The sequence below is a fragment of the Argopecten irradians genome, chromosome 15 (genome assembly GCF_041381155.1).
Source record: "Argopecten irradians isolate NY chromosome 15, Ai_NY, whole genome shotgun sequence".
NCBI lineage: Eukaryota > Metazoa > Mollusca > Bivalvia > Pectinida > Pectinidae > Argopecten > Argopecten irradians.
In genome coordinates this window covers 918,491-935,817 of record NC_091148.1, presented here as the reverse complement: position 1 = coordinate 935,817, position 17,327 = coordinate 918,491, and the positions used below count along the sequence as shown (strand labels likewise).

General features: G+C 36.4%; 1 protein-coding gene and 1 pseudogene across 1 annotated transcript; both read left to right on the top strand.

Annotated features, from left to right (window-relative positions):
• Positions 1-204: 204 nt before the first annotated feature.
• LOC138309548 (kelch-like protein 10) lies at positions 205-7,240 on the top strand (annotated as a pseudogene).
• Positions 7,241-12,254: 5,014 nt separating this feature from the next.
• On the top strand, positions 12,255-17,018 carry LOC138309597 (exosome complex component MTR3-like). The gene is made up of 8 exons (XM_069250820.1): positions 12,255-12,266; positions 13,125-13,138; positions 13,481-13,565; positions 14,339-14,399; positions 14,725-14,810; positions 15,306-15,365; positions 15,731-15,841; positions 16,802-17,018. The coding sequence occupies exons 1-8, from the start codon at positions 12,255-12,257 to the stop codon at positions 16,913-16,915; spliced, it is 543 nt and encodes a 180-aa protein (XP_069106921.1). The 3' UTR covers positions 16,916-17,018.
• The last annotated feature ends 309 nt before the right edge of the window (positions 17,019-17,327 follow it).

Here is a 17,327-nt window from a genome sequence, read left to right as displayed (position 1 = left end):
TTGTAAATTTATTTGCAATAAAATACGTTTAAACTAACTATCATAGACACTTTGAGATCATGAACAGCATGCCTAGCGGAGAGAATTGGTTCTAAGGCAGGTAATCCAGTGTACTAGTCTACTGACTATTATGACGTCATCCAACATATTGTTCATTATGACGTCATTTCCTGGAAACAATAGCTAGGCATTCGTCGTCACGCCATGATCATAGCTGCGGTGGTTTCCTGTCTTGCCTCCCGGAACAAGAAAAACGAACAAGAAACAAGATGTCGCTACAAGAAGATCCACCAGTGAGTGAAGATAATTTAGAGCTCAGTGCGCAGGCGTGTGACGTCCTTGCCGATCTCAGAACAAACGGACAGCTGTGTGACGCTACCCTAAATGTTGAGAACCGGATATTTTCGGTCCATCGCGCGGTGCTGTCTATCTGTAGTCCATTCTTCCGCTCGTTGTTCACAAACAAATTAATGGCGTCCGAACAGAAGGAATATGTTATCACGTCAGTCAGTGCGGAAATGATGCAGCTAATTATTGACTTTGCGTACACGAAAAAGGTCCACATCACACCAAGGATTGTGAAACAGCTACTTCCGGCTGCAGATCGGCTACATGTGTACGAACTTTCAAAACGATGCTGTGACTTCCTGTCGGATAATTTGGACACAGACGGATGCATGGATACCTACGCATTTGCGAAGAAACATTTCTTCACTGGACTAGAAAAAGCTTGCTATGCTTACATAATGAGAAATTTTCGCAACATTTCTCTCTCAAGCGAGGCATTTACTGAGCTTAATATTGACGAAGTTTGTAAGATTCTTTCATCTGATGATTTGAATGTAAAAAATGAGGAAATTGTTTTTGAAGCGGTGATACGCTGGATTGATCACGCTCCTGAGAGCCGGAAGTGCGAAATTTTCAGATTGTTGAATACAGTTCGACTCGGATTTCTCACGACGCGATATTTTGCGGAACACATCCGGTCACATCCTTACGTCAGTGAGAGTACATTATGTCAACCTTTGGTGTATGAGACTTTAAAATTCCTCTGTTCTCTGGACATGGACGACTATAGGGTAATTATCTACTCTTCCCCATCCTCGATTATCGAGGGGTTCCGATCACTAACGATTTTGACACCCCTGGACTATATATCATAGTAAAACTGAAGGCATCTCAGAGGAAAAAATCTAAACCTATCACAGGCAAGTAAAAAATTCCTTTGAAGACTACAGAGAGAGCGACGCCCAACATCAAAAACACACAGCCAACCACAGTGTACCGTTATACGGCTCTTTTGATGTGCATTAAAGAACTAGATTACCTGTTCTGTCAAGTTGCCTCAAGTTTTACTATGAGATAGTCCAAAGGGTAGAGATTGTAAGCGATCGGAACCCCTGGAGTATCGAGGATGCTCTTCTCCTAGCGTACTTACTAGTCAACTTAAATGTGGTTTAGCACTGTAGCCGTGCTGGACTGGGTCGACTGAACATAAAATGTAGGCAACGGTAGCATTAGCAGTAGAGCATCCGGCTAGTGTCAGAAGGTCCCAGGTTCGAATACCGGTCTGGCCGCTACGGTTTTTTTTTCTCCTCTCCTGTTACGAAATCGGCGAGCATGCAAACCTCTGTTTCAAGCATTGGGAGTATACTTAGCAAAGGATATGCGAATAGTGCCTTCGGGGTGAAGACTTGGATAAATGATAGACTTAGGATTTTGCAACAGACATCAAATATAGTAGGAGTTTAAAAATGCAGAGCCAAATTGGAGTTCGAACCCGGGACCATCTTAAACACCAGTCGACCCGATCCAGAACCGTGACGCATTATGTGTCTGCTTTGCTACAGATTAGTTTCAAATACATTTGTAGTGTGTTTTTTGGTGTTGCTATATTGATGTTTTGTTTTCGCAGACACTGAACCTCGAGAGTCCATTGGCTAAACCGAGGACCCCACACGAAGTTCTATTTATAGTAGGAGGATGTCGTAACGGGACTATGACCAATGACGTCAAAACGTATGACAGTCGAGCCGAAAAGTGGATCGATTGTCGTTATCTGGACAAAGGTAGCGCTCAGACAATTTGTAGAAACCGATAGAAGCCGCATATCAAAAAAATAAATAAATACATAAACGAACAAACTAAAGATTCATTTTTTAATTTTATATAAAAATGTAAGCAGATAATTTTACTGATTTCGCTGATTTCTTAATATTATAGTATATGCGATAGGATATTGTATTGATGGTATCAACCTATAACTGGTTAATAAATCGGCGATTGCTTTCAAGTTTCTGAAAACGAAAATGGCGTACCCTTTGGCTTCGTAATTTATTCTGTACTTATTTCTTGTTGAAACACACAAGCTATTTCAACAAACTGTTACACTCTGCGATACACCAGTAATGATCGGAACATTTGATATTAATTTCAGATCTGCATGCTTACCACGCGCTAGTTACCATGGAAACAAAGATATTCGTCATTGGTGGCTATGATGGCTTTCACTACATTAACGGTGTCCGCTGTTTTGACGTCATAACAAAGACGTGGGGTGTGGTGGCTCCCATGCACCAGAACAGGTAGATATAGCGCAAACATTTCCTGTCAGAACCATTTTATATTTCTCCTACATGTATGTATATCGAAATTAATCTTAGTCAGAACTCCCTATCCCGTCTATATAACGGAGTTATCTCCCTTTCGGGTAGGTATCGATTGTGACGTCATTAAATTGAATTTAAAATGACGTCGTTTTTAATGATAAATATGACGTAACAACTTTAAAATTATGACATTTTAGCTAGGGTCATTTAAGGCAATTTTTTATTAAATATAAAAACAAGATGGTCAAATATGTTTGTTACAAATCGTGCAGTATGACCGCGACATTTAAATGTGTAATTTCTGTTTATAGGTGTTACGTAAGCGCGGTCCATCTAGGGGATTATATCTACGCCATGGGAGGATATGATGGTCACGAGAGACTGGCGTCCGCAGAGTATTATTTCCCCTCCCGGAACCAATGGACCTTGATTTCGCCCATGCATCACCAGCGCAGTGACGCTAGGGCAACGACATTCAACGGTATAGTACGGTAGCTGATTTCGGCCATGTCGCATTGTCGCATTGGCGACCCCGTCATGTGATGGTGCGACAATGCGCTAATCGAAGAGAGACGGTGCCACAATGCACCAAGCGACAGTGCTACAATGCACAATTTCCATCCTGTGTCAAATTCGAGACAGTGTGGTGCCAGCATAAGCGAAGAGTGACAATACGCCACGGAACAGTGCGACAACGCTCTTCGCTAGGAGCACTGTCGCATGGCGGGGCCGCCATGGCAATGCCACAACGCGACATGGCCGAAATCAGCCACCAGAGTGAAAACGACTTACAATTGTAAGTTCGCCATTGAACTAAAAGTACATGTATGCAACTTGTAAGGTTGTTGCACAGACTTTTGGCTCTATAGTGATATGTATATAACTATTTCATCCCGGCCAAGAAATTTGGAAACTGTATTAATTTGATTGGTAATTTTGAAAAGTTTGTTTGTTTTTTAATTCAATTATCGTCCTATAAACAGCAGGGCCATGTAAGGACGGCCCCCATGTACAATGTACATGTATGTAGTGTGTAGCGTGTCCCCAGAAAAAGATATAAAAAAAGTGTAAGATCATCTATGATTCTGAGTTAGAATAATGATGTACTGGTTTTGTCGGATTGTCAATACCAGGCGATCAATCTAAAATTATTTAATTACCATTACAGATAAGATCTACATTTTCGGGGGTTATGACGGCGAAATGTGTCTGAATACAGGAGAATATTTTACACCTACAACCAACCAATGGACACTTATTGAACCTATGCGCATGCGCAGGACTGGTTTCGGCATCGCTAAACTGGACGGTTACATCTACTGTTTAGGTGGATTTGGGGGCATGTCTAGAATATGTTGTGGAGAACGGTACAACCCTGTTACTAACACGTGGCACGCCTTTCCAGATATGTATTACAACAGAAGTCACTTTGGGTTCGAGGTTAGTTAGTTTTTTTATAATCGTCTTAAATCGATGTAAGAAACCACTTTGGGTTCGAGGTTAGTCAGTAGACCGAATGGCCATGGGTGAGATTTTTATTAAAGATGCTCCACCGCCGACAAATGGCATCTTTTCACTATCAAAAGCAGGAGCAGACGATTTAGTATTTTTCTTCAGTTACAAAAATTACTTACTTTACACTATTATCACCATTGAAAAGCTTGAGCTTCTAATCTTATTTCAAGTTAAAAATATGAAAAATAATTAATTGCATCCCGAAAAAAATCTGTAGCACTATATCCTATATTGAATGAATTACTGATTGCGCATGCACCAAAGGCAAAATAAGAAAATTATATTATTTTCTGTGTTAATTAGACATACATATACACGATTGAACACAAATTATTGTTTAAATAATTAATAACATTTATGCTCTGTCGGCGGTGGAGCATCTTTAAGGAGAAAACCCCTGTTTTATTATATGTATGAAAAATTAAAAATGTATATGTGCTAAAATTGGTGAATTCAATCTAGAGACTTATATGTGCAGGCTTCATATTTGCATAAAAAAATCAACAAAATGGTGCTCGAGGTTAATGGTTTAGAGGGTATCCGAATGTGCGTCTAAGACGGAAAAACTCAATTCTGTAGCAGCAGAAATTGATAGCCGCGATACGGGGTAAGATTGCTCAAAAGTTTAATTTATACCTATGTCGAAATAGGCTCAGTTCCGCTATCACGACAGTAATGCTTGGTTTTAAACTGTATTCAAGATAAAAATGAACTCTGCATGACAATTGCAAATGTTGTGTAGATCAAAAATATATTTACTGTTATATAGGTGTTATTTAAGGTTAAAAAGCTGTGTGTACATAATTAAAGCCTACACATTATTTTGCTGAATTTTTCAAATCTACTGTACACTGCTACCAATCGTCTAAAACCACTTTGGGTTCGAGGTTAGTCAGTTTTAATAATCGCCTAAAAAACTAGCTCACCTCGAAACCAAAGTTTTTTAATAGTCTTACATCATGTTAGATTCTTAGCAAGTTAGCAGATTTAAGTATAGACTTGACTCCATTGGGAAGCTACATATTGAAAAGTTACGGTCGGTGTAATTTAAGAATTGTTTCAGGTTTCGAGATTGTAGATCTATTGATCTAAGATTCAAACCAGAATCAAATTGAGCAAAATGTAAACAGAAATATTTGAAACCTACACTGTTACTCGTTTTCATTTACCGAATGCAAACTGGTTTTTTTTTTTTTAAATATTTGTCATAGCAAGCAGTAACAACTAAGAATAGATATTGAATTTGAATATACTGCTTATATAATTGTTTTTTCTCTCAACTAATTCTTATCTTATAGGTAGTTGACGATATGCTGTTCGCCTTTGGAGGATTCGATGGGATCTCCTCCATATCTGCTGTTGAATACTTCGACCTGAAGACCCAGGAATGGTAAACAAAAAATCAGCAATAATGGCTTTAGTTAACTTAATCTAGTCTTCACTTTTGTTGAAAGATGTTTTAATAGTTTACAAATAGTACATAACTAATATATTTACTAAGAGGGAAGTCATTTTAAGTAAACTTGGAATTTTTAACAGCTTCTTATAAGGATGTCGAAAACGACTATACTCGATGCCATTGTTATATATATACAGTATATTATTATTATATGTAGTATAGATCAGTTTATCATCAATGGAATATCCGGCATTTGCTGTTTTGTGAATTATTGTATTTCGTCTCCGTAAGTTTGAAAAGGTACTTAGTTTGAATTTCTTCATTTTTACATCCTCTCACACTCCGTTTTTGCATATTACAGAGTTAGCTCCCTTGTTGGTAGGTATCGATTGTTACGCCATTATTTTGTGAGCGCAATTCACGTCGTTTTCTCCGAAAACTATGACGTTACGCTGGCAAACACATGACGTCACAATCGATATCTACCCGCAAGGGCAGATAACTCTGTCATATGCAAATACAGAATGAACATACAGTATTTTTGGACATCTTAACCACTCGGCCATCACGGACCACTCAAAGATATTCAGTGCAATAGATTGCGAAACATTTTTGCATGGTAACTGAATATTGTTTGTGTTGTAACGAACTTTTTTGCATAGTAACGAAGAAGCTTTTTTTATTTATTAATGTAAATACAATAGTTTTTTCTGAAGTCTCCTGTTGAGATATACAGATCTAAGTGTACGTAAAAAAACATGATGGAGTTGATGGTGATATCTAGAGTTCTTTGTTGTTGCTTTCTAATAATGCATTTTACCCCGTGATATTCCACATTTCCGAGAGAGACTCTTTTCTCAGAAATGTCCTTCCCTAATTGTATCAGCCATAATCGCAATATCTCGGAGAAATTTCCGGCAAACTTCGGAAATCGACATATATTTCCAAAGAATATCGACGAAAATTTCTCCAAGACATTGGATTTGTATGAGCCAATCAGACATAACATTATTTACATGTACATTTTATGTAACAAACTGAGCATGCCCAGAAACGATTACGTCCCGGCACGTAAAACTCTTCAATTCAATTCATAACAAACTGTTCGTAACTTATGTTCATATGTAATGAATAATATCACATTGTCAAGCCAATTAAAACTCTCGTAATTAATTAAGAAATTAATGAGCTATTTGATCTACTTCCCATTGTAGGTATGACGCTACAGATATGCCTGGCTGCCTTGAAGCTTTCGGCTCGTGTATTGTGAAAGGGATTCCGAACGTCAAAGATTACATTTATCAGCCAAAACTGAAAGAAGTATCAGAAAAGAAGAAATAGATCTTAAAATTGTGTTAAATATGAAGCGGATGTTATATAATTATATCTGTGAATAATACTATTATTTCTCCTTAAAACGTTAAAATTGTTGAAGTGACACTACTGTAACATTAAAAAAATAACAACAAAAGTTCTTATTTCCTAGAGATCAGCGTAAAACTAATAATAGAAGAATACATAAGCACTAGAAAAAAATGTCTTTGTTAATCAAAAAATAAAAATGTGCAAATCTACATCCTAGCACTAATATTGTATACATGTAAAAAGCGTGTAAAGTATTATACATGAATATAATATGTTGGGATTACTGAAAATAATGTTTGATAAACAAAAATGTAGTCGTGTCATTATTGCTATTGAAATAGTATTTGTATATATGTATTGTTACATTATACATTGTCTACATGTATATGTATTAAATATGAAATATGATTTTATAATAATATTGTTGTCGTTTTTATCTATGAAAATTATAAAATTCTGAATAGCCAGTATATAAGAAAGACTATCGTTTGCTGACGGAGTAACGACAGCGTCACCTGCTGACAGAGTATAAAGGGGGGTTGAATTTAAAGAAAAATAACTTCAATTTTAAGGATTTCCTTAATAAATACGTATAAATTCGTAGACATTTCTGGTTTTCGAGAAAATCAGCATCATCTAAGACACGACATTAAATATCCGACACACAAGTATATCGTACATGTTCACAACGGCCAAAAGTTTAAATTCTTGAGAGCAGATAAGGTATTTTGACATATTGAAATGCACATGTATCATTTTAGATGTCGTGAAAATTCTGTATCACATCTTTTAAAAGTGTTCCATTTTGGGAAGTGTTCCAAATTGGGTAGCGTCAAGTTAAATAATTAGTATATATTTGTAAATTACATAAACTACAAGGATGAAGGATGAATTGTAACTTTGTAAGGACCCGTTACTTTCAGTCAGGGACAGTAACCTTTTAGACTTAGCAGGTCCTAAGGACCAGCATGAGAACATTCTTAAGGGACAACACCGGTATTAAGTGAAGTTGGTGGAACTCTTGGGCAAAAATTTCAATTGCTTTCAAAGATTACTTTGGATAATTTTTACATTGACCAAATATATGCCAAGTTAGGTCTGCCTTCAATCCTCGATACCTTCCCGTGTGAGGATGCCCAGCCGTGCACGATAAAACCCCCTCTGCTGTCTTTCGATGAAGAGTAGGTGTGATAACCTAGAGGTTAGGTATAGGTACAGGTTATAGTTTAAATATTTTTACATAGATAAATTAGAAGGGCTTCAAAATTATAGAATCTATATACCAAATTGATAGGCTAGGTTCCTTCCTTTCCCCCTGCTCTTGATGGGTAGGGCTAGTTACTGCTAGACGATGCCGTGGTAGGACTTTTTAGGATCTAGGAGTCGTCTTCCAAATTAATAGATATATAGGTATAGCAGACGACTCCTCACTCTTCCTACTCCATTTCCTATCTTTTCTCGTGCCCCGAAACGTTTTATATAGCGTCACGGTACGTAAAACTCTTCACTTTTACTTCCTCGATACCACAGGGAACATTTATGGCAGTTCAGAAGAAAAAAAAAGTGACCAATCACAGACCTGCAGAGACTTCCATTGAAAATCATAGAGACGCTCAACTTCAAAGCCACATGGTCTTTTGAATTACCGATTTTTATGCCTTTTCACAACGGCCAAAAGTTTAAATTCTTGAGAGCAGATAAGGTATTATGACATATTGAAATGCACATGTATCACTTTAGATGTCGTGAAAATTCTGTATCACATCTTTTAAAAGTGTTCCATTTTGGGAAGTGTTCCAAATTGGGTAGCGTCAAGTTAAATAATTAGTATATATTTGTAAATTACATAAACTACAAGGATGAAGGATGAATTGTAACTTTGTAAGGACCCGTTACTTTCAGTCAGAGACAGTAACCTTTTAGACTTAGCAGGTCCTAAGGACCAGCATGAGAACATTCTTAAGGGACAACACCGGTATTAAGTGAAGTTGGTGGAACTCTTGGGCAAAAATTTCAATTGCTTTCAAAGATTACTTTGGATAATTTTTACATTGACCAAATATATGCCAAGTTAGGTCTGCCTTCAATCCTCGATACCTTCCCGTGTGAGGATGCCCAGCCTTGCACGATAAAACCCCCTCTGCGGTCTTTCGATGAAGAGTAGGTGTGATAACTAGAGGTCTAGTATAGGTACAGCGTTATTTGTTTAAATATTTATTTACATAGTTTATAAATTAGAAGGGCTTTCAAATTTATAGGAATCTAGTATACCAAATTGATAGGCTAGGTTCCACTTACCTTTCCCCCTGACTCTTGACTGGGTAGGGCTAGTTACTGCTAGCACGATGCCGTGGTGGACTTTTTAGGATCTAGGAGTCGTCTTCCAAATTAATAGATATATAGGTATAGCAGACGAATCCTCCACTCTTCCTACTCCCAATTTCCTATCTTTTCTCGTGCCCCGAAACGTTTTATATAAGCGTCACGGTAACGTAAAAACTCTTCACTTTTACTTCCTCGATACCAACAGGGAAACATTTCCCTATGGCAGTTCAGAAGAAAAAAAAAAGTGACCTCAATCACAGACCTGCAGCGAGCTTCCATTGAAAATCATAGAGACAGCTCAAACTTCAAAGCCACATGGTCTTTTGAATTACCGATCTTTATGCCTTTTCTGATATAAGATTGAGCTTTCAATTTTGTATTAAACTTTTTCAGGGGTGAATAAATCGACAGTGATAGGTAACCCCTGGATTACCAAGGATGTCCTCAATGAAGAATTTCGAAAGTATTTTCAGATAAGAAATATACAAAAAATATATTGAACAAAATACAAAATGTATAGATGATAATTCTTTACTATATAATGCTTACTGTACATTTGTATGATGTTCCAGTTATAAGGCCCATTTACCTTTCGGAGCAAAAATATAAAGGTTTATTAAAAAACATTAATAACCTCAGAAAATTATATACCGTATTGACCTAAAATGAAGGTTACGCACACCAAACATATGCAAGATTTCCTGCGTAATATCATGAAAACAGTGGAGAGTAAATTCGCTTGTTTCTGCACGTCTGGACGCAGTGATAGTCAATACTACCGCCGCGGTATTTCAGGGGACGACGGCACGGAACATAATACGACCACGCGTTATGAAAAATAAACATTTTTATTTATTTTTACAACAATATTCGTTATGAATGTGATGAATTTGTAGTATTAACGGTTAAGTTAATTAATTTTTGCGATTCTACGAAATTATCGATCTTGTTTTTACATTCCATATTTTAATAATATTAAAAGCCGTTTCGGTAAGTAGTGGGCCTTTAATTAATATGATTAGCGTTACTCATTCGACAGACGAAAACAACATTCTGCCATTGTACACATGAAAAAACGTATATACTAATTTTAACGAAATCAATTAAAAGATGAAGACGTTTTCAACAAAAGAAAATGAAAAAAAACAAGAAGAAGAAATATTTGAATAGTTCTAAGCAGTCCATATTTACTGGTGTCCGGTATATATCCGGATCCTTTTTACAATAAATTAGTTAGTATTATCCGGGATTTTTTTATTACGCTTTTCGGGTATATTTTTTAGTTTGTTCATTACACACTTCCGTGTTTGGGAACTCCATGTGGAACTTGACTCTTCTAAACACTTTCTCATTATGCCGACAGACTCCCAGACGAATTGACTGGACCAGAAGAAACAAAAATTCGCGTATAGTTATGTTAAACAAAGTGAAGTCCAGGTTTGTAAATCAATGTGACGCTGACGTAATGACCGTTGTTATTGTACTGCACATTATTACATCAGAAACACTATTATTATTTTTTGTATTCTATTATATGTTTTTCTGATCATATGTACATCCAACAAATTGTATCTTATATTGTTTTCTTTTGTAGGCCCTTTCAGAGAAAAGAACTGATGGACGTTCTCCCTGACTGACACAAGTTGCGACTCCGATTTGGCCTAATACTATAGATTGATATTATACAGAAAGGTCACTCTTCAATAGACCGGACCTTCATATATATCACTAGAGATGCCCATTTAACACTAGCAGATTTTGAAAGCAATTTGAACATGGATGCTGGGATGGTCACGGATTATTTGTGTAATTGTTTCTTATATGTAGGGAGATTCGAATGGGTCTGACAGTATCCTTGACCATACTGAATAGCTAAGCCCGGTAGAGCTTTTATCGTCTAGTGTTTGGAGGTCCTGGGGCTTGAATCCTGGTTCCTGGGGCGCTACATTGTTGTCGCTTCTTCGTAGTTACATTTTGTACATAGAAATCGTACACTCAGTTGATTGATTTAGAAATAAATGTGTAAAATCTGACATACAATAGATATTATTCAATGTGTAATGCGTTGTAATACTGTGGAAATCATTAGTTTTTGTGGTTCTATTGTTTAATAAAATTAAAAACATTAAGCCTTCTGATCATTAAAATTATGTGAGGAGATGAGTTTGACACAATGATACATGTGATTGTTTGCTTGGAAATTGTCGGTGAGATTATCTTTTGAATAATGGTTTACATATTTCTTAATAATGTATCAATGTTCTAAGAACTTAAGCTTTACAGATTCCATAGCGTTGTTCATAAAGTTAATATCAAGTGTGCAGATTTTTTTTTTAGTATAGTCTTATGTTGCATTAAGATGTGCCATGTTGTGTTAGTTGTGATATAATGATTTTGTATTGTACTGCCCATAGATGCAAGACTGCTAGATATGGCTAATACATGCTAGTGCTAGAGGATATGCTATAAAGAAAAAGTTTCATATTGCTGTGTTTCAATTTCTTAGGAGAAGACATAGCTCTGAAAGTGAAAATGTATAAGGTTGTAGTGTTGCCTCTTGTTGCTCTTACTTATAACTTAAATGTACATCTCCACCATTAGGCCTTTGTTTGGGACGCAAAACAATGAGGAAGTCTTCAGATCTTTTGGAAACTTCACTGATGCAGAAAAGGGCACACATACTCCTGTTGATAGGATCTTAGTGACAATTAGCTGTTATAGACAGCGTTTATGTAGACATGAGATCTTGTGAATATAATATGACTTGGATGCTGGATAGTCAGTGGAAGGCTGTACCGTGATTAAGCCAAGGCGAGGAGGAGGATCTGCTCTACATGGTAACAAGGACGTAACACACCAAGTGATTGTGTGCTGTTGTAAGTAATCACTAGTACAACTTCGTCACTTGTATACCCCAATATTGTGTGAGTCCTTTCACATGTGAATCACAAAAGGTCATAATTGTATCTTCAAAAGAAATCAAAAGGCATGCATATGCTAGTTTACTGTGTAAAGTGTGACAGACGTAATGTGTCATTAATATGGGGGTAGTGGTAAATCTGGCAGACTTTTTAGAGGTTTTTTTTGTTCAATAACTTACATTTTGGTTTCCTAATAAGCGTGGCAACCTTCACTTTATTATATAATGGTTAAGGCGTTCCCTAGGCACAAATTGTCGCAATATCATGTTTATTGAAATTTGTATTTTGATCGTTACAATATATAAATGAAAAAATTTCAGTTATGGTCCCAGAGATGTCTGGCCGTAGAGAAGATTTTCCAGTACTGAAAGGTTATCATCAAACTGTTTGTGTTTATATACGCACAACTTTATCTTGTCGATTACCGACGGTAATAGACCTACTAGACAACGAGGAGAAGGTCTTTTCGCAGTTACATTTATCTGGAAAGGCCTCTAGAATCCAGCAGTTCTGTTATGGTAAGTTCTGTTGGAACAGTATTTATCTCACACTTTGTACTAGGTTCTTATGTTTTACATGTGAGGAAGGACTCTTGGATCTGTTTCAACTGGCGGAGATTACAGAAGTGATGAAGTTACCACTATATATAATAGTTTTGTTTTGATAGTTTCATGAGGAAAACAGTCCAAGTTCTTTTCTGAATTCGCTATAATTCATTTCTACGCGCAAGGGATGGTAATACTTGTCTTGACTAGCTTTCTGCTCGTTAAAAGTGACTCGCTTTAATAAGTAGCCAACAATATCTACTTGTAATTGTGGACGACAAAAGAAATGTGTTTTATAAATTAGAAAATATTGAATTTTGCCAGTGTGTATCTGGTTCTTGCTGTGTTCATTAGACGAAATAATAATCTGAATTTTTAATTAATTTTTTTCAGCACAATAATTCCCGAAGGCTCAGGTAGACCATAATATGTTACTGTGATACAGAAACGACGGTTCAGGTAAATTAAAAATAAAATATATCAGAATGTTTTATGCTCAATTATTGGATTCACTAATTACTTGGATAGCTGTGTGACTGTGTATTTAATTCATCACAACAGTTGTAGATCAAGCTTGCATTGACTTGCAAAGTGTATTTTAACCGAAACTATCTGTAAACTGTCCAACAAATTAATCTTTCAACTTGTGTGGATCTAAGATCCCTGTTCAATTCAATTAATGCTGATATCCTTATAACATAAACTATCTATCAGCCTCCTAGAATTCAATTTAACTGGGAAAGCATTACTTTAATTCTAAGTAGTAAAAAATATCTTAATGTATCCTCATTTCTTTTCCAGCTCTGGCAGCGTCAATCACTGTGCTTCAGTAGCGCTGGCTAACGCAGGAGTAGAGATGTATGATCTTGTCGTGGGCTGTTCTGTGGTAAGTATATGTAACTGTGATGGAATAAATGTAACGGACAGACCAGGTTTTGAACCCTTGAATATACAGAACAAGATAGCTTAAGCTAATTACTCTAAGAAATGCTACCTATGTAGCAAAATTGGACTGAGTTGATCATCAGTGACCAGGTAGCTCAGCGGTAGAGCATTTATCTAGTGTTTGTAGGTCCCGGTTTTGAATCCCGGTCTTGTCATTACATTTTCTCATCTCCTGTTTCACCTGATCACTTGTCTATTTGACAGGGAGTCATTTTGTCAAAACCTCCAGATAAACTAACATCTGCTTCTATGGACTGTAGACTGACATAGGGTCATGCTAGCAGTGCAAGGTACTTTTTGAATTTCAACTATATTTACTTTAAATATTCTGAAGGCAATAATTTACAGATTTCAGATCACAGCAACAGGAGTTATTTAAATGAGGATGAATCTCTCTCTCTCTCTCTCTCTCTCTCTCTCTCTCTTCCCCTATTGTACATTTTTGTATATGTTGTATAATTTGTAAGTGTGTGTGAATGTTTTGGCATGTGTGTATAGGATAAAAAATGAATTGACCAGAATTGAGTATGTATAAGTTTGTATATCCTGTAAGTGTGTGAGTGAGGTGTGTCATGATTAAACGTAGCCAACAATATCACTGAAATGTGACCAAAAAAATGTTTATAAATAGAAATATTGCATTTTGCAGTGTGATTGGTTCAGCTGTGTTCATTAGACGAAAAATAATCTGAATTTTTAATTAATTTTTTTCAGCACAAATTCCCGAAGGCTCAGGTAGACATATATGTTACTGTGCTACAGAACGACGGATCAGGTAAATTAAAATAAAATCTACAGAATGATTTAAGCTCATATTTGATACAATTCCTTGTATAGCTGTGAGACTGTGTATAATTCATACAACAGTTGAAGATCAAGCTTGCATACTGCAAAGAGTATTTTAACTAAACTATCTTAACACCTGTCCAACAAATTAAACTTTCAACTTGTGTGGATCTAAGATCCTGTTCAATAAATTCATGCATGATATCTTATACATACACTATCTCTCAGCCTCTAGACTTCAATTAACACAGGAAAGCATTTACTTTAATTCTAAGTAGTAAAACATACTTAAAGTATCCTCATTTCTTTTCCAGCTCTGGCAGCGTCAATCACCTGTGCTTCAGTAGCGCTGGCTAACGCAGGAGTAGAGATGTATGATCTTGTCGTGGGCTGTTCTGTGGTAAGTATATGTAACTGTGATGGAATAAATGTAACGGACAGACCAGGTTTTGAACCCTTGAATATACAGAACAAGATAGCTTAAGCTAATTACTCTAAGAAATGAGCTACCTATGTAGCAAAATTGGACTGAGTTGATCATCAGTGACCAGGTAGCTCAGCGGTAGAGCATTTATCTAGTGTTTGTAGGTCCCGGTTTTGAATCCTGGTCTTGTCATTACATTTTCTCATCTCCTGTTTCACCTGATCACTTGTCTATTTGACAGGGAGTCATTTTGTCAAAACCTCCAGATAAACTAACAGCTTCTATGGACTGTAGACTGACATAGGGTCATGCTAGCAGTGCAAGGTACTTTGAATTTCAACTATATACTTTAAATATTCTGAAGGCAATTATTTACAGATTTCCTCACAACAACAGGGAGTTATTTAAATGAGGATGAATTTTAGATGCTGAGAGAGTAAACATAACTGATTTTAATGTTTTTTGTGTCAGAGAATCGCCGACAGTCTTACCCTCCTGGATCCCACAGAGAGCGAGGAATACAAATCACAGGTGAGATTTTAAAATCTGTAAGAGTTTTTACACTTTCAATGTAAAGAAAGATAAATCAAATAATTTTTTTTTTTTGTAAAATACGAAGCTACTTAAAAGATTTTCATATTTATGCCAGCTAGATTCAAATTCTGTAATAAAGGTCTTTACAAAGTTCATTGACATAAAGCTTATAGGTGACAGCTCATTTATATCATTTATGGCGAGGCGACAGACTGATACATGTACGCCTTTTTTTTTTTTGGAGGACGACAGACCAGACAAAGCATCTTTTTATTGTATCGCAGTCTTGGTTTTAAAACCAGAAAAGTCTCTTGTATTGTATCTGCAGTCCTTTGTCATATGTAGTATTTATGTGTTTGTAGGACGATAACCCAGAGAACCACGGCAGTGTCACTGTCGGATACATGCCTTCACTCAACCAAGTCTCAGCTATCACTTCTAAGGGAGAAATTGAATTTGAAGCCATCAAAAAGGTGAGTTCAAGTATTCTGTATTTGCATATTACAGAGTTATGTTCCCTTGCAGGTATAGGTATTGATTGTGACGTTATGTGTTTGCGAGTGTAACTTCATACTTTTCAGAGAAGTCGATATTACTTAAATTGTGCTCACAAAATAATGATGTCATAAATATAATGGATACCTACCTACAAGGGAGCTTACTCTGTAATACACAAAGTCTAATTCCGGGATTAGCAGTTTCGTATCCGTCAGATGCCATAATGCAGCGGTAACACAGATTTTGTTTGGCAGATTTTGAGTCCTACACTAAACATAAAAGAAGTATGAAATTTTATTGAATGTTAATTGTTGACTTTTTAAAGTTTGCTTCTATAATGGCGTGAGGTCCTTCTGTCCCATCCACTAATCACGTTGAATGAGAAAATTCAAATTTTTCATTAAGATGTCAGAGTCAGTGTTTCAGGCCACACCAGACAATAAGATATATATCGCAGTCAGATTGTCTAAGTCTGGTGTCTTGGACTACACCAGACGTACAAGTATCAGCCACAATTTCTTAATCCAGTGGCATGGATAAAGGAAACTTGGACTTGATCAGGCTTGGATTTCTCAAAAACTGACTGTGTGTCATTTCCTCGAAAACTCTATATATATTTCAATATGAGCCTTTATCACTAAGGTTACTATTTTATTTATTTTCAGACTATGAACCAGTGTGTCAGTTCCTCACAAACTCTATATTTATTTCTTTTTGAGCCTTTATCACTAAGGTTACCATTTTATTTATTTTCAGGCTATGAACCAGTGTGTCATTTCCTCACAAACTCTATATTTATTTCTTTTTGAGCCTTTGTCACTAAAGTTACCATTTTATTTATTTTCAGGCTATGAACCAGTGTGTCATTTCCTCACAAACTCTATATTTATTTCTTTTTGAGCTGTCACTATGGTTACCATTTTGTTTATTTTCAGGCTATGAACCAGTGTGTTAGTTCCTCACAAACTCTATATTCAGTTCTACAGAAGTGTCTTCACACATCGGTCATGGACAAGTTAAATAAAAAGACAAGTAAACTACAAACCTAATGTGTATAACAATAAATAGGTTTCCAGTGTTGGTACCACATATTACTGACGAAGGCTCAACACAAAAAGAACAGATTGTGCTCTCATGAAGATTTTAACTGAATTGACAAATTCTGATGACTGCAATCATTATCTTTTTGTCTCCACTGTTCAGAAAAGGCTGTAGTGGCCAAGAGACACATTACCACAATCCCTCCACCTCTGGGTAGTGAGTTTGAAATCCATGTGGGGCAGTTTCCAGTACTGGTTGCCGCTCGGTGGCTTTTCTCCAGGTACTCATGCTTTCAACACTTCAGTCATTGTTCTTCGAACATTCTTTCCATTCAAATGACATTGCTGGGTCTATCTGATACTGTAATGTGTGTATATCAGGTCTGTATTCTGTTTTTGTATATGACAGAGTTATCTGCCC

Bases quoted from the DNA above. Each gene is read 5' to 3' on its own strand.
- LOC138309597 (XM_069250820.1), top strand. The intron at 14,400-14,724 runs GTAAATTAAAAT...TTTCTTTTCCAG, and splicing joins GCTACAGAACGACGGATCAG to CTCTGGCAGCGTCAATCACC. The intron at 15,366-15,730 runs GTGAGATTTTAA...ATGTGTTTGTAG, and splicing joins GCGAGGAATACAAATCACAG to GACGATAACCCAGAGAACCA.